Source organism: Neocloeon triangulifer, unplaced genomic scaffold (genome assembly GCF_031216515.1).
Source record: "Neocloeon triangulifer isolate White Clay Creek 2 clone unplaced genomic scaffold, ASM3121651v1 ptg000013l, whole genome shotgun sequence".
In the NCBI taxonomy this organism is placed as follows: domain Eukaryota; kingdom Metazoa; phylum Arthropoda; class Insecta; order Ephemeroptera; family Baetidae; genus Neocloeon; species Neocloeon triangulifer.
Window position 1 is genome coordinate 7,391,660 of NW_026775555.1, and position 17,990 is coordinate 7,409,649.

Here is a 17,990-nt window from a genome sequence, read left to right on the forward strand (position 1 = left end):
TTAATAAAACTTAGAAATAATGTAGTGTGTGCCTATTATGCTTTTGAAATTAAAAAAGTTTGCTGCTCTTTTTTAATAATAAATAAATATCATTTTTTTTTTATAATTTTCAAGAATATAAACTGAATTATTAAATGCTTATTAGAATTTGATAAATTATTAAATTTTCAAATCTTAATTGAATCTGAAATTTCAGTTGGTATCATTTTTTATGAATTCTTCTTTAAAGCCCTAGTCCTATGGGAAATGAGTGGCCCGCAATAAAGACCGCAACTCCATCGGCCTCCTTTAAATTCCGCTGAACGTTTAGGTCTCAAAGGAGTCATGTTCTGGCGGTGGTTGGTATTTATTCAATTTCGTCGTAACGTTTGCTCTCGGCCATGAGGAAGGGAGATATTTGTTCTGAGAGCTTGATCAAAAGTCTCTCCTTACCTTGCTCTTGGCGTTGTAGCTGATCATGGTCGTCTTTCTGAATGGATTTGTGAAAGGTAGCGACACGTCGAGCAGCATATTCTTGTACAGATCAAGAGCGAATCTGAAATAACATTTCATTCACAATAAAATTGTCACATAAAAAAACTCCAGAAAAAAAGATATTGCAGGAAAAAAAGATTATTTTGAATATTTTTTTATGAAGCAAAAGAATTAATGTATTTCAAATAATTTATGATCAATTATAATAAAAATTATTATTCTCTTATATATTAATTGAATGGCAATAAATTCAAGGAAAAACCTAATTTTGGTGTCCCTCTCCGTGACGCTGTCCACTGCGTAAAGGACGCCGCACACAATGAACATCTCTCCAACCTTGTGGTGGTCGACGCTGATGTTCCAAGAGTATTCCCTCTTCAGAGTGAACGCGTCCATCTTCACGACCACCGTGTTGTTATTCTCGGGCAGGCCGTAAACCACCCAGAGGCCGTTCTCGTCCACCGAAATGTCCACGTAGTTGTAGCCCTTGTCAAAGAGCTTATTGTTGTCGGTGGAAGAAGCCTCAGGCAGCTCGACGGAGCGCGCGCTCTCGGTCGCTATGTCGTAGCGGACGATGTACGGTTTGTTCTTTTGGTTGTAGTAGAACGAGCCGTTGTAAACGACATGTGAGTTGCCCTAATTGAAGCAAGAGAGAGGAGCGGTTAAAACTTCAGACAACTTGAGACCTAAAGCTGAGTTAGTTTAACATGATTTTTAAAAGAACAAGTTATAAATAAAACTAAAAAAACTTAACAAAATAATTAATAAGAATAAAGTAAAAATATTTTTTTTTTTAAATTCTCCTCTTTGTTAACGCAGCAGAAAAAGAAAACAAATTTGTGGATTTTAAAAATATTTTCATGCGCAAAAAATTAATGTTATTTTTAATATTTTTTAATTAACTTGTGTTTTACCATGAATGGTGGACTAATGGTGTAGTTTCTAGATGGGACGTTTTTCCGGTACTGAGCCTTGTTTGCAAACTCGTACAGGTGGTTGGTGTCCTCCTCTTTGGTCACCCAGTATTTATCGGCCATTATATCATTTTTCGGATGCGAATCGCGCATCCACGCGCCGTATGATTTATCAGTGAATCGATGGAAGACTGGTTTGCCAACAGCGTACAATATGCAATCTGTAAAAAAAAATAATTAAAAATGTACGTTTATAATTTATACACCAAAAAATGTTTCAAAAAATTATCTCCGCAAAAACCGGCGCTTCAATATAAACAATGAAAAAAAGAGGATAATTAAATGTAATGTTCTAAAAAAGAGAGAATATTTTTTAATACTTAAAGAATGTGCGAGTTTATTGTTTTGTGCAATTATGAATTATTGTTTATGTTTTGAACTTAAACAATGAAAAGTTCATAAACTGAAATATGCAGAAAATTAAATCCTTATAACGCAAGAGTATGATATTAATATTTATCAACCAAGTTAAAAATCTCAAATATTTCAGTATCTAGACAAATTAAAACTTAAGTTTTAAAATCTTAATCAATAATTTAATTTAATTTTTATCAGATAAATATAAAATTAATCAATTGTTTGCAATTATTCCATATTATCATATTAGTTTAATTTAAAAACAACAAAATTAAATTGAAATTTTCAGTTTATTCTGCATAGAAAAAAATTTCTTACCAAAAGTTCTGTTCGGTAATCCAGGGTAGGTCTCGTTTCCAAACTGTCTGATCTCCATTCGGCCGATGAGGTCAAACAGGGACAATCCACCGTCCGTGCATTTGCCCTTTGTTGGTGTCTCGGGGGCGCACTCGGGACACACCGGCGCCGGACACAAATCGTCCATGGACTTGTGTTCAGGCGGAAGTTGTCCGATGACCGTCATGCCTTGGTTGCCGATGGGCGGAGGCGTCGCGAGTCTCGGGTCGACCTCTGCACCGAGAAAGAGCAAAACTTGCAGGTTAATCAAAGGTCTGAAAAGTCGGCTTCTTGTTTTCTTTATTGAGAGCAACGAACTGAACGAGCAACTTGATCTTTGCCTGTATTTTATCACGGGGCAGCGAGAAACAAGAAGTTTGCGTGGGAAGCCAAATGGAATCCATCATTCTCGCAGCAAAACGACGACGAGCAAGTTAAGGGTTCGCTCATGAGGGTAAAAAGTGTGTGTGAAACGTAATAAGAGAGAAACGGCCGGGGCAGGAAAATGCAACAACTTTTCATCAGAGGAAATTTGCAGCAAAAACTTCGCGCTGGCTGACAAGTGCAGACCAAGCGGAGAGAAAAGTTGTTACCTTTTCCTGCGAAAAATAAGCGCAGACGTCGAGCGCTCATTTGCATTTTGAACGCGCAGCTAGGGTTGGAAATATATTTACACCTTGGGAGTTCAACATGTCGTGTAAGACTTTTAGCTTTAAAAATGTCTCAACTTTGAAAGTGCTTTTTTTATTTCTCCAAAATAAAAAGAATTTTGTAGCAAATTCTGACGATTAACGACATAAATTGTCCCAATTTTATTCCTTTCAGTCCTTCTGACTGAGTTAAATATTATAAAGGCAGTTTACTTCCATAAATTTGGCCTTTGTTAAATTTCTGGCTACATATTTGAGCTAATTTAAGAGTTTTGCAATTTATCAGAATTTTTGACTAGCGTTCCTTCAAGGATTTGGAATTTTCAGAACTATGTTTCATATAATTCCAACTCTTTGCTCTGGATAAATTTGTAACTTAAGAAAAAATTTAATTTTTTAAATGAGAATGATTTTGTTCTATTAAAATTATTACAAAACTACAGTTAAATTTAAATCCAACTTTTTTTCATTCAATTGCATAATTTTTTTATCATTATTTGACCGAGCCCGGATGATAATTTTTACATTTTCAAGTTTTAAACTGCAAAATCTTACTGTTCAAATTTATAACCGTATAATCTACTCTGATGGAACTTGAGAACTAAATCAAGGAAAACCGCAGACTGCAGAATAATTTAGAGCAAAAGTTTTTAACTCGTTTTGTAATTCAATCAGAACTTTTAGATTTCCTGCAACTGCATGTTTGACAATCAATTACAACTTTTCCATGGCAAACAATCCGCAGCTCGAGAGTTAATAAAGTGCACTCACCGAACACGGTGAACACGCCTGTGGTTTGGCCGAGCTCGTTCTTGCTGATGCAGTGGTAGCGACCGTAGTCGTGCGAATTGATTCTGGTGATGTTGAGCTGCATGCGGGCCTGGAAACGGACGTTAATTATTTCGCACGCGCGGATTATAATATCGCGTACCTTGTATTTGCCACTCTCGACGACCGTGATGCGGTACTTGTCGCCGTTCTCCAGCAGACGCCCGTCGGCCCGCTCCCAGTACCTGAGCGCCTCCGGGAACGCCTCCACCTCGCATTCCAGACGCGCCGTCGAATTTCCGTACGCGGAAACCGTTTGACGGTGGATGCGAATCAACGGCGGGACTGCAAAATAATGCGACACAAAGCATTTTTCACTGACAAGAGCGAGTTTTCAAAGGTAGGCAACAAGCTCGGCGTGTTTGCTGAACATGATGCATAACTTTTGTTAATAGCAAAAAAAATATTGAAAAGAGAATAATTATCATTCCATATGAAAAAAAATATACTGAAATTCATTAAGGCAAAATAAATTAGAAGAGATAAATTAATGTTCAATTATAATAATTAGATGTTAAAAAAATTAACTTTAATCATAGTAAATTTGCAATGTTCCCGTTTTAAACAACAAAAAGGCATGAAAGAAAGAAAAAATTGGATCATGACAGACATTTTTTTAACGTTTTCAATACTTGTGAACAAAAATCGTAGGCTCAAAATATAATCCAATAATTTTTCGGCTAATTCAAGTTTTTAAGTTCAGGTTTTTGTACAGAATTTAAACTCTTGTTTATTATTAACAAAGAGACTTTTTAGCCTCTGACTTGATTGGACGTAATAAATTCAAGCCCAAACCAAATAACCCATAAAGAGGTTTTGCGAGAGAGCAAACAAGTGAAGGAAAATAAACTGGCGTGGGCCGAATTCCGGCGGTTTCCACGCCAAAGTGTATAATAATAGCTCAGTGTTTTGTTAACTCACAGTGGACCTCAACAGCAAACGTCTGGTTGGCTTGTGGCGGCACCCCATTGTTTGCTATGCAGCGGTAGACGCCCATGTGCTCGCGGTTTATCTTGGGGATGTTGAACGTGTGCCCAGTGGCCGACACAGCTGCAAAATAACACAGCCAATATAATTAATTAACAGAGCAGAGACGAGCGAGGGGTGATTATTTCATTAATGAAGAGCGCTGCTCGGTCTCGGAACAAACAATTCGTCGAATAATGAAGGGTCGGAGGTTGCAGGAAATTCGGTACCTTGCCAAGACCCGAGTGGAATCGTCGAGTTTGTGAGGCGGTACCACTCGACGTCTGGTTTCGGCTGACCGGAGGCGGCGCACCGGAGGCGGACGTTGACACCTTCGTGAACCACAATTGCCTTCCCGCTGACCAAATTCGCCCCAGCACCTGAAATTATAGAGGATACAAAGTTTATTAAAGTTTTTTAGAAAATATTATAGTATAAACATTTTTACAAAAATATAAATTCAGCTAATAATAATCTCTACATTAAAGAGCTTCAAACTTAAAAAAAAGTTGGGTTGAAGAATTTTTATTACCGTTTGTTAATAGTAAAATTATAAAAGTTAATTTAATCCACCATCAATTTTGAGCAAGTTTGCATAAAATTGATAATTTATAAGTCATAAATTGAATGAATTGAGGTAATTGTTGCATTTGAAGCACGAAAGTTTCGCTATAGAACAAATTTAATAGCAGAAGATACTGACAAGACAAATTATAATTTTTCAGCAAAATAATAAATATAAAAATATAATAATGCCGTTAAAAAAAGAAACATAAAAAATTATAATTTAATAATATTAATTAAACAATAAAAATTATAATAATAATTTATTAAATAAAAAATAATAAATTTGAATGAAAAATAGACCAAGTAAAAAGTTTGTACTGCGTTTAATTTTTTTTACTTTAATAAACAAGCAAACGCTTAAGAACTAAAAAAGGCTTTCCTCCGATATTTTACAATGTAATAAGTAATATTGAAGTTTTTTTAGATAAAATTTAATCAGATTTGTGAAAAGAAACGCGTGCTTAAAGCTCGTGGAAAGAGTTTTCAGCTGATGAAACTTGTTATTTGTTATTTGGCTATTTCGCATTTAATGCACACTTTTTAACCGTAGTTTGCATTCAACCATCAAATTTGAATTTTAAAGCCAAATCACATGCAGCGTAAAATCACTTCTGTGCTCACTCAGTGCCGTAACACGAAGCAAACTGCATATTAACCTGCTCCCTTGTACACGCGCTCGGCAAATTGTGTTTAGCATTTTGTTTCGAGCTGAGCACCGTCAGGATAAAATGCGAGCCAGTGAATATTTGCAGGGCGAAAGACCATCAGGAAAACAGCAGCAGCGATAGCGACGTCTCGGATTTTATGTTTCGAGAGTTTCTGCAACGATGCACTGTGAGTCAGATAATTCGCCCAAGGGAGCAAAATCCCAGGTCGGAGAGGACGCCGTTAAGTATTCAACGTGCCGAGTCAATGTGAGAGGTGCAAAATGGGTTGAAACACAAAAAGTTTAAATTTTAATTAAACGAAATGAAACGAGGAAAAATAATGATTATAATAAAAAATTAAATGTAGTTTAAAAATAAAATGATTAAAAAAAGAACTTCCTCGCACTTTCAGGGATTTAATTACAAAAAAGCACATCAGACAACAACAGAGATTTGCAATTCAACTACTGAAAATTCAAAGTAGTTGTTTTAATTATTTTCTTTTTTAATTAAGAATATGTCAGAAAGTTACAAAAACTTGCATTCAGCTAACAGCGACACTCATAAAAGTTCGATCGTCTCGCTGAGCAATAAAGTTTTTAATCCTTAATGACGGTATTAATCGTGCGTTTTATCAATTAAGTGCAAAAACCTGAAGATATTTCTTTAAAAATTCAACATGGTGAAATTTTTATATCTTTATGAGCTCAATTATCATGAATAATTGAAATGGTCTAGGAAATATAATAGGAAGTTTGGCTTTCTGGGTTGAATTTTCAATTAGTCGTTAATTTTAAAAGCTCAGGTCTAAGAAAATTCAGACCCAGGTGTTAACATAGGCAGCTAGGTCTCCTGCTTCAATTTTTTAATTAGCTTAAACGGAGTGCAGAGTTCAGTAGAACTTCCTGTTCAAATCACACCCTGGCAAGTAAAAATGCTGTTTTTAGAGCGGGGATGAATCGCACCTTTTAATTATACAAACTGTAAAGTTGAACAAATAAGTATCAGTCGATACAGAACGTTAAAAAATTATGGCAATCCAAATAATTCAATAACAAGGCTTTGCATTACTAAATTTTAACTGACAGAGAGCAACTGCTGCAAGCAGATTTTGTTCCTTACTTGAATAAAAATTTAAAAAATGTTAATGAATTTAGAATTAATTACTTTAAAATACTTTTCATGCAGGAAATTTTAATTTTTTTTTACCTTCCATAAATTTATATGACTAAGAATTAAAAGCAATAAATATGAAATAAGTGGCACATTTAGGATGCTATTAAGTAGAAAATAAATGTTCAATTGAAATCCAAGAACCATAATAAAATTGTAATTCTTAAGACTAATGCAAATTTCCGTTCAAGCAATTTCAAAATAAACATGTCAGACTTTTCAAACACAATGAAAATTGGTCTTGAAAAACATAATATTATCTTTTGTTACTTTTCAATCCGATTTAAAATTAAAATGTGTCTCAATATTTTAAAATTAAATTCAGAAAAATATTGCGCATTTTATGGTTTTCCAGTACTTTTAAAGTAGGATGATTTTTTTTGAAACGCGATTTCCCGTGCAACATACTTAATGCTTAAGTGGAAGCCTACATTGTACCGGTTTGCGTAATTTGGCCTCATCGGGGTGAACACCAGGTGCAGCTTTCAGTCGCTAATGCACGCGTTGCCACGTTCAATTCGAGTCGACGGGTGCATGCAAATTTTCCGGTTAATGCACTGCGGCGCGAGTGACGACGGCTTAGCTCGACTGGCAAATGTACATGTTTTGAGCTTTCAGAAGAGGCTGCAGTCGGCGGCGAACGGGGCCTCATTACCCGCCGTGTTGTGCGACATTTGAGCGTCGTTACGCATAATTGGAGAGGGTCCCATTGTCAGAGCGAGTGGTTTGGTGCACTAGTGCGCTCACAATGCCTTCTGCTGATGAGAGAGAGAGAGACTGCGCCGCCTGAAGAGCCACGGAATGAACACACTTGCAAAATAATGCCTTGCCGCCGTCGAAAAATAATATCAGACGACTTTTCAGTGCACGAATAGAGGGGCACGGATTCAGCAAAAAATCCTTTTATATATTCAATCAGAGCAACGCACGCTAATTAAAACTACCAAGCATGGCGCCGGCTACTCCATTATGCCCTGTGTTGCAAACGACGCTGTTTACTTTTTCAATATGCAATTATAAATTTTGCAACATGCGAGTGTATTGACCGGGAAGCTTCATGACGTAATTAAAAAGTGGCGCGTGCAAAACAGGGTTAACGTAAATTGGTTTTTTGTTCATTGACTTATATTATTAATTTAATTCTAATATGCAAAGCGAATATATTAAGTTTAAATTCATCAATTTAATTAACTAGTTTTTTTCTGTGATTCAAATTGTAATAACAGTTTATAATAAATTGGAATTATGAAGGGTGGTAAAGAATATTTTTTTTCTAATTTATTATTTACATTTTGGTCAGTATAATAAGGAGGAGTTGATCAAATAAATAATAATCAATTTTTTCTTTAATCCTATTGAAAAAAAAAACTATTTAACGGTTATTTTGAGTAGTAGAAAACAAAATGAAAAATGTAAATTAACCATTATGGAAATTGATTTTAATTCGTTAATATCGGAATCTGATCTTAAAAATTAATCATTTTAACCAAATGATAGATTATTTTGAGAGTAATTGAAGTTTTTTGCAACTACAAAGCTTGTTGAAAAACTGATTTTTTAGGGAAATAGCCAGACATGTCTGTCTATATTATTTTCCGATTGCCTCTTTTACTTCACAAGTCCTTCTTTTGTCTCTAAAACCCATGTTTATTTTGAAGTATTGTTTATTTATACTTTTTTATAGTTTTCTGCCAATCGAACGATGAATAAAGAGCTTCGTCAGCTGAATGTACCGCATAAATGGAAAGAGAGTTTGGCTCTTTTTCAATTAGATCCCCATTCAATCGCCCGTAATTCCACCAAATGAACTAATGGAAATGAAAAGAGAGAGAGATACAGAGGCGCTTACCTGCGATGGAGGGTGGAATGAGCAGCTCATTAGCTTTGGCCCCGTTCACCATCCAAGCACTAATTCCTGGTAATCCCGGAGTTCCATCTTGACCACCTTTGCCTGGTCTGCCGCGCGGTCCGGCGATTCCTGCACAGAGAGAGAAAGAGTAAAAATAAATGAAATTGCGCAATCCACGCGAGCACTTTTCAGAAAGGGACTTTTCATGTTTTATTCAGGCCGACGACATTAATGTCCATCCCGCCTAGGAGCATTAAACTTGGGTCGTTCCGTTGTGGAACCGAACGAGTGATTCGGATTAATTATTAACACCACTCATCCGGAACGCTGGTCCTCAGCAAATACATATTTCCGCGTGGAGTGCGTTTTTCTTTTTTAATTTTTTATTAAACGTCGCGCCGCAGTGCAGACCTCGCTTTTCCCAGGGCGGCTACAAAAGAGCCCCTTCAACTAGGCGTGTGTTAACAATGAGAGAGAGTAAAATGGGAAAAAGTTCGTGCAGCACAAAAGATTTTGATTAAAAACGAGAGCGGCACCCTTGCATTAATTTCGGCTGAAAATCACAAAAGGATTGCTAATCGTGGACATTGTCGGCCCGGTTTAATTATCTGCCGTCACAAAAGAAGGTGTGCGCTCTAATGAAAATAGTTCGCACGGTGGTAAATCGTCTGAATTTCACCAAGTCGGATTTTCGTTCTCTGTTCAGATAAATATATAAAAATATATTGCTGCGAAACGCCGGCCGCCTTTTTGCGCCTGAAAACCTACAGACCCTTGTTGTCAGCGGCAGGGCGGAGATGAGCGGGTTAATTTACGAGTTCTCGCCTCGGGTGAGAAGAAACAAACCAAGCCTCGCGGAAAAAAGTGGAAATAATGTACAACGTTGGGAAATGAGTTTGCACACGAGTCAGAAAACAACTGGAAAAGAAATGCTCCAAAAGGGCTGCAAAATTATAAAAATAGAAATAAATAAATTAAAAATTTCTTACAATAAATTAATCTGTCAAAAACTAATTATTAGTTCCCTGATTTTTTCTTTTATAGATTTTTAAATTAAAATAATTTTATTACTAAAAAGTTATTAAATAGTAAAAATTGTCAATTCACACCTGTTGCTTTAAATATCAGCAGCAATTTTAGATAATTTGCTAATTGACCACTTAATCTACCCCAAAAACTTACGACAATCTGATCACCAGCTTACGTTAATTACGCATTCAATACAACCGCCCACTACATAATATAATATTTTATCCTCTTTACTCTTTGGATTTTGGCACTCGACTAACATTTTATCGGCGTTATTAGTCGGAGGCAAAACAATCAAACCGAGAGCCGCCTCAATTCCCAAAACGGTTCTGTGTTCCTATCTGTATAATGTAGAGTACAGTGGAGCGAGCGAGCAACGAACACACACACACACTGTTTTGCCAGATAGGGTGCGAGTGCCGTCGTGTTCAATATTATCTGATTGGCACACTCCATTATTCGGCGAGCGTGTATTTTCAGCGCCGGCGACTGCGTTTCCTGTGCTCAGCTCCATGTGAAACACCGATAAAAACAAGCACAGGACAAAATGTTCATAATAAACTCGTCCGCGTCCCAAAAATGGCACTAATTATTGGCGCCAGACCAAAATTGAAAACAAACACTAACAATAAGCGCTTCATTGTACTGTTGAATTGACTTTCATTAACTTTCTTTCAATAAGACTCGCAGCATAATTTCAATTTGTATTTCACCATAAAGGATTTTTATCAGAAATATTAACGAAAAGTATTTTTTGTTTTGTTACGCTTTAAATTATTTTTGTTTACTGAAAGGTTTTTCGTTTTTCAGGAAAAGTTTTACGATTTTTGCAGAAAAATATCTCAACATCACCTGTGTTTCCAAACTTGTTGTAATTGATTTTAATAATTTGAAATTTTCGTCCCGATTGAAATTTTAGTAAATAATTATATTTAAAGATATGAAATCAACGATAATTAATGAATTTCCAAGTAAATTTCTAATTAATTTTTTATGAGTTAACAAATATCTTCTCTGCTTGTGCGATTATCAAAGCGCTCAAAACTTTATTAAATCAACTTCTCTCATTATTTAAAAATTAATTCTTCACAATAACGAGCTCCCTCTCCTCACAATTAATTAATTAACAGGGAAGTTTACACCAAACGATTTTTTGATTAAATGTCTTTCAGTTTGAAACCAATTACATTTCTTTGTAATGAATCTTTTTCCGCATTTATTTTTAATTGGTTTAATTTTCAACTTTTCACTTTCAATTCAACACTCGGAACGTGACGCAGGCACGATTGACCTTCTGTGCCGACTCGCCTTTGACCAGCTAACATTTCACCGCAGGGCAAATTACACGCCTGACCTTTTCCTTCAGTGCCATTTCCGCAGCAGAAATCGATGTCAACCTTTCGCAAAAAAGCAGGGCGCGCAAATTATTATCCAATTATCGCGCTGCTCCTTAAAATATTCCCTTTGCACGTGGAAAGCCTTTTTCGCAATGAATAAATTTGGCTTTTGCCCGAACCGCAGACTAATTACACGGCCAGGGAGGAACGAAAGCGACTCGAAGGAAAAAAAATATTGATCTGCCCACGCAAAAAGTACCGACCAGTGTCAAAGGACGTATAATTTGCAATGCTGACGAAAAACCATAATATGTCGCAAAGTATGTCCACCACTATTTTCCTTCCTGTGCGGACCCTTTTTAACCCGTCGGGATAAACACAATTTGCAATGTAAAAAGAGACCCTTTTAGTGCGAGACTCCCTTATGGTAATTCGCAGTCGCCTCGTTTGATGAAAAATGCTTTTCGTATAAAACGAAAGCCACGTTAAAATTGTCTTTCTTTTCCCCGCAAACAAATTCCCTACGCGTCCTGCGTGAATTTCCAGACGGATGAATCTAGAATTTCGCGAGAGAGCGTGTTTTGCTTCTGAAGCCGCTTATTGGAGGACTTGACTAATTTAATATTCCATTAGAACGATTGCAATTATTTCAGGGCTCGGCTGGTAATTCGGAAACAAAACAAGCAGGCAACAAGCTCATTAATTCCACTTCCCTGCATGCTTGCGTTTCGCCAGATTTGTGTAATTTTCTTGTTAAATACTTGTTTTTTGTTTTGGAATAAGCGTTGCCACCGTCATGGAAATATTACAAACTCACATTATTAATGAACCATAGCTTAGACTGTGGTGTTAATACAATTAATTTTTTCATTATAATAATCACACCATTTGTTATTAAATTCGTAACAAAAATAAATATTTCCAGCATTTTTAAAGAACTTCTTATTGTTAGTCCGATGTCCAAGTATCAAACAAGTTCATTCATCAATCAAATTATTACCCACGACGCTGATTGATCGATATAGACGCACTGTGATATTTTTTGCTCCTTTGTCTTTTAACCTGCTTGGATGTAACAGACATTGATTAAAGACGGGGCCGTTCAATAAGGGAAAAGTCCGCGGCTGAGATGCAAGCAGGAGAATTCAATCCCTCGACTGACAACTACTGTTTACCTTCAATCAAGAAAGAATTCACCTGGAAAAGAGTGAGAAACATACCAGTGGTGCGCTTTTTTCTTGAGCAGAGAAGTTGCAGGCGTTTTAATTTTTATTATTTCACTGATATTCGTCATCAAGTTTATAAAAATAAAATTAGTCAGTAATATGAGATGAATGTCACTTTGAAGGGTCTCGAAAGGTTAAAAAAATTAAAGAATTACGTATGCAAATCTTTGCATAAAGATTTAAACTTTTGTAAAATATATTATTTTGTCATTAATTCCAATAGTTACCCAAATGTTATATTTTCAAAACACCAAAAAATTGTGATTTGATTGCTTTGAAAAATAAATTTGAAAATCTTCCTTATTAAGCAGATAATTATAGTAATTATATCAGCGAGTTTACATTTGAATACTCTGCAGTTAGTAGAATTTTAGTAAATTAAACGCGCCTTTCCGTTGCCAAAACAGTTGCCAAAACTGATAAAGCGCTGCTTAGAGACTGAGCCATAAATTTATAATATTGCTTCTGTTGAAGTCCTAAAGCGATTTTTAAAGACTCTCTCTTCGGGCGAGGTCCACTACTTGCAAATTCTTCTACTCCAGTGGGCGGAATTGGCAAGAATCATCCCTTAGCCGATCTCACCCACCCACCCAACCAACCGACCGTCTCGCCTTTTATTTTTCCACCCGATGCTTTCCCTCCAAAGTCCCTTCCGTTGAAAATGCAAGCGGCCGGCGAATCCTCTTTTATTTCCCAGAGGATAATTTGCCATCATCTGGGGCACGATGGCCCACTGACGCCGATGCAATAAAAGTAAAACCGAGATAATATGAAAAAGCCTGCTTTTTCCCCTCGCTTTTTTTCATGCACTGCTGAATGGGCAAAAAGCGGTGACGGACGAGATCGCCGTTTTATTTTCATTAGGCTGAGGAATAAACGTACGAGCCTCCAGCTTAAATATATCTGTCTGTCCCGAGCGATTGTCCTCTGGTCTCGGATTGATTGCACTGACAATCTGTTGGGAGAAACATAAGATCCAAAGAAGAAATAAAATTCAATCTAGATGCATTTATGGTGGAGTTTATGTGCGGTGCAAATTATGCCTCAGAGTTTTCAATCAGTAAAAATCCTATTTTTGCTCTGTCTTGATTTTAGTCTAATTTTATTTCCACTTTTTTTGCTTGCTACGATTAGAGGGGGATAAAAAACTCCATTCGATCCCCTGCCACGAACGGATATTTTCACCAGTCATTCTGTTTTTTATTTTATTTACTTTTGCCGGCTTTGGCGACACCCTTTGTTTTGCTTGTTATTTTATGCGTCGAGCACCAGCCGCGTTTAATGGCCGCTGTAATGATGTCGTTGGTGCTGCGATAAGAAAGGCCACCTTTACTGCCTACTCTGATCATATCTCGAGCCCTGACTGCGAAACACAACTCTCTCGCACAAACTCCCTCCGCCCCCCCCCCAAAACTATCTCTCCACTTCTATAGTGGGTGTTGCATTAGGTGCCGCTTTCTTCCTAACAGGCCTCGCAGCTGGCGCGTTTTCACCCTTTCTCACGTCCCCAGATATCAAGACGCTGATGAGATAATATTTTGAGATCAGCAACAAAGACTAATCAATTGTGTATTGATTTATCTTGCTTAAAGTGAACTTCGTCGTGGAGCGACATTTATAAAAACATGAAACTAACATTTCAAAAACTTTACCTAATCTTTCTTAATGAATTTTATTATTTGCTAATTGATATCAGATCCGTGAAAATTATATTTACTTCTAGTTTCTAATAATTAATTTATTCGATTTAAAAAAATTTATTAAACGCACAAAATTCCACTGCTCAATTTTAAATTTAAAAATAGTCAATGCTGAAAATTATTTAATAGTCACTAGATTAATTTAAAACTAAATAAACTTATCAGTTAAAATTTTTTTTAAATAAATATAGTCTTGCACTTTTTAGTTAATTTTTATTTGTATAAATTAAAAACCATTGGGATTAATGTTATTTGATTGGTACATACAATATTTTGACAATTACTGCTTTAAATAAAATAATTATCAAGACTTTGCTAATTTCAATTTCCAATTCCCGTCTGCATGTAAATCAGCATATTAAAGTCGAAGGGAAAGCAAAAGCCCAATCTACGATCTGAAGCGGCACGAAGAGAGAAGCAGTAAGCAATTAAGCGATAGAAACTTGCAATTACAAGCAGCCATAAATAACTAACCAGCTCCATAATCCAGGCGCGGAGCAAGTCTTTCTCACTTGGCCCCTGAGAGGGAGCGAGACTGCGAGAGAAATGCGCCGCAGGCATGATTATTGCACTCTGCCCCAGCGGCTTTTTTCGCTCTCTTTCTTTTTCATCTCGGTGGGCCATCAAGGGATTAAAGAATCCACGATAAAGCACCGCCACTTAAGAGTGAAAGGCTTATTTCTATCGCGCGCCCTGCTCGAGAAGAGAGAAGAGACGCGCGGCTGACGGGAAAATATCGTCCGTCCAAAGACGATGCGAGTGGGGGTTAAAAGAAAAAGAGAGAGAGAACGGCAAATTGCCTACCTGCCAGATGGTCATTACACGCACAATTACCTCTTCAACTACCTGGGAGTTTTAATAAAAAACTTCTACACGAACGAAATAGAAACTACCGAACCGCGCTTTAAGTGAATTTAAAAATGTTATAAAATTAGCTTTTTTTTATACTTTCATTTCCAAAACCATTTGTAAAAAACTACGTCTTATCTTTTGTCAAAATCCAACTAACAATAAGTAATAACTTCCCTAGCAAATTAATCAGAATATATTCTGCTGCATAGTTTGCCAAAGGCGGCGAAAAGGAGGTGAAGATTTTGACAAAATAATTGAATTTGTTCAAAAACGTCAAAATTAAAAAAAAAAGTACTTACACAACCAAATTAACTTGTTTTGATTTGGTTGTGAGGGAAATTAACCTAAAAAATATGAAGAAAACCCTCATTTTGTAACCACAAGAATTTTTAATGTTCTGCCTTAAAATTTAAAACCATTGAAAATTACGAAGAACTTGTGAAAAAAGTTTAAGTTTTTGTATTTAGAACACTATAATTCAAACAAATTTTACTGTTTGAATAATGGCCTATCTTTATTTATGTTCGAAAACGTTGAATGCCACTGCAAAATATTGCTTAAAAAAGGAAAGAAATTTTTTAATTTAATTAGAAATTTGATTGGAAATGCCAAACTTTCTCAAGATGAAACGGTTTCCATAATTTTATTTTTGACGGTTGAAGTTTGTCAACGAAAATTTAATGTATAAATTTACTGTAACTTGATCCAGCAGCAGAAATTGATTCAAAATCCCATTAGCAAAATTGCCGATATGGCTTATCGCTGGCGCCAAAGAGCCAATTACAAACCAAATTACGCCGTCAGCCACGGCGCGGCCAATTTAAGGCGAACCAAACTTGCAACAAATTAATGTAAACCACCCGCTTCTCTGGCTAAAAGTTTAATAAAACCCCTCGTACATCAAATGGAGGAAAATAATTTAATAATTCACCGACCGTTCTAGTATTTGCAAGGGAATGCTGGTTGGAAGTCTTTGATGATAGATAGAGCGGCAGCTGGCGGATTCCTCCTGATGGGTTATATGAAATAATTGAAAGAGCGGCACGTCGGAATGAATGAGCGCATGCCGTCGGGAATTGCTTGCTCTCTTATCATCGCCGCTTTATTTGGCATACAAAAGAAGGATTGTCTAGAATGAAGCAAACTATTTTCGCTCGCGCCTTAAGTCTCGGGAGCAGACAAGAAATTATTTTCGGGGAAAATTGTAATATCTGACGGGGTTAAACGTGGAAGCTTGAATGAGTACGTGCCCTTCAGTGTCTCATTATATTCATACCGTGCTTCCTTTCAGCGTTTGAATTATATCACAATTTAGGTGGGAAGTTAAGCAGATGCTTGAATGCTTCATCTTTTGTATAATTGTAAGCTTTTCTTCCTAAGTCTCAAAACTCTGGCTTAAAAGTGTCCAAAATAATATTTGCAGGTCTTTTTAATGTCTTGATTTTTAAATTAAAATTTGAATCATAATGGCAGAAGTTTAATTAAGATTTTGACTTACTCTCTACTGTGCTGTGTTTTCAGTTTAGATAAACGCGATTTTTAAAATAGATTTTTCACTATTTTTTTCAATGAATAAGGTCAACAGTTTGTGTTATTGCGAGAGTGAAAAAACACAAATTTAAAACAAACAAGATGGAAATTTTGATGACCTGTCGACATGTGTGATAATTATTGGTTGACCTTTGATGTTTTTTGATTTGCAATTTTCCCTTTCAAAAATATTTGTTTTCATCGACACTAAAAAGAAAACAAATCATCTTACCTTGTGGTCCTCTGGGTCCAGGAGGTCCAACGGGTCCCATTAATCCCGGCTTGCCTGCAAACGGAATTTAATGAGCCATTATTCAACAGTGGAATTAAACGTACGGTGTAATTAGAAACAGTCAATGGAACCGAAATATTATTATTTGAAAATTAACTTGTTGATTATTTTGTTATCGAAAATATTTGCCCTTTGTTGATTTTATGCAATCAAATTATTATGCAAGGCCCGGTAGGATCCTTTTATCCAGCATTCAATCGAATTTAATTATCATTTCGAAAAGGATTACCAGCTTATGCAACTGGCGCAACACCCGTGTAGGCCGCGTTGCATACCCAAGTTAAGCCGGCGCTTTTCCGGCCTTTGTTCGCGAGCAAAGAAAAGGAAGCCGTCACATCCAGGACGAAATGTGTGCCGAGTAAATATTTGCAGCTTAGCGATGAGAAAACTTTTGTGAGTTTTATAATAGCATGCAACCTTCTTCCTGCGGAAGGAAAAAGTGATTGTTCTTTAATCAAAACGCAAGAAGCGGCGCGGCCGTGCTTTATGATCACAAGACAACACTCCGCACAAAAGAAAAGGCGAATAACTAGAAGAAGAACAAAAATAAACTGAAACATCGGCTCCCTCTTTCGCATTAAAATTTCCATAACGTGGCCAATATTTATGGAGCACGTAAATGGTAAACTGCGCTATAAAAAGTTTGGTCGCGAGACTGCGAAGCTCAAAGCCTTTATTATTGTAAAATGTTTTACTCGCGCGTCCAAGAGAGAAAAGACCTCGTAAAATCCCGACGGCACGACTTGCAGGCCAATCGGTGCTGCTCTTGAAAGCCTTTTTACAACCACGTGCGGTCAGCTTGGCCTGCGCGTTATTATTCATAACTCGTTCTCGATGCGCGATTTCAGCGGCTTTGGCAGAGATTGAAACCATTTTTGCCATCAATGATACCTCCTGCAAAATAACTCCAAAAGATTTTACAAATTTTTATTTAGACAAATAATTTTTGTTTTTAGATAATTTAAGATTTTTTCACAGGACCTTGTGTAAATTTAAATTTAATTCTTGTTTGAGCCCACTATTTTTTTTTTCTTAAAAATATTGATCGATTCCAGAAAAAAATTACATATTTTTTTCATTCTTAATTGCACACCTTAAATGTGAAGTAAAGGACAAAATATAAAATATTGAAATATGATAAATGAAAGAAATTTATCGGGAATTTTGTGCTTTTAAAGCCCCATTTGTGCACTTATCAAGCTA

The 17,990-nt window shown here is 36.3% G+C and overlaps 1 protein-coding gene across 1 annotated transcript in view; it reads right to left on the reverse strand.

Annotated features, from left to right (window-relative positions):
- LOC132198887 (uncharacterized) overlaps window positions 1–17,990 on the reverse strand; it is a 106,460-nt gene that overhangs the window by 710 nt on the left and 87,760 nt on the right. Inside the window, exons 7-16 of the mRNA XM_059623168.1 lie at window positions 16,728–16,781; window positions 8,822–8,950; window positions 4,816–4,965; window positions 4,541–4,669; window positions 3,723–3,904; window positions 3,563–3,671; window positions 2,124–2,375; window positions 1,389–1,609; window positions 737–1,110; window positions 433–535 (exon numbers count right to left, since the gene is read on the reverse strand). Coding sequence (XP_059479151.1) covers window positions 433–535; window positions 737–1,110; window positions 1,389–1,609; window positions 2,124–2,375; window positions 3,563–3,671; window positions 3,723–3,904; window positions 4,541–4,669; window positions 4,816–4,965; window positions 8,822–8,950; window positions 16,728–16,781 — 1,703 coding nt within the window. The remainder of the gene's footprint in view (window positions 1–432; window positions 536–736; window positions 1,111–1,388; window positions 1,610–2,123; window positions 2,376–3,562; window positions 3,672–3,722; window positions 3,905–4,540; window positions 4,670–4,815; window positions 4,966–8,821; window positions 8,951–16,727; window positions 16,782–17,990) is intronic.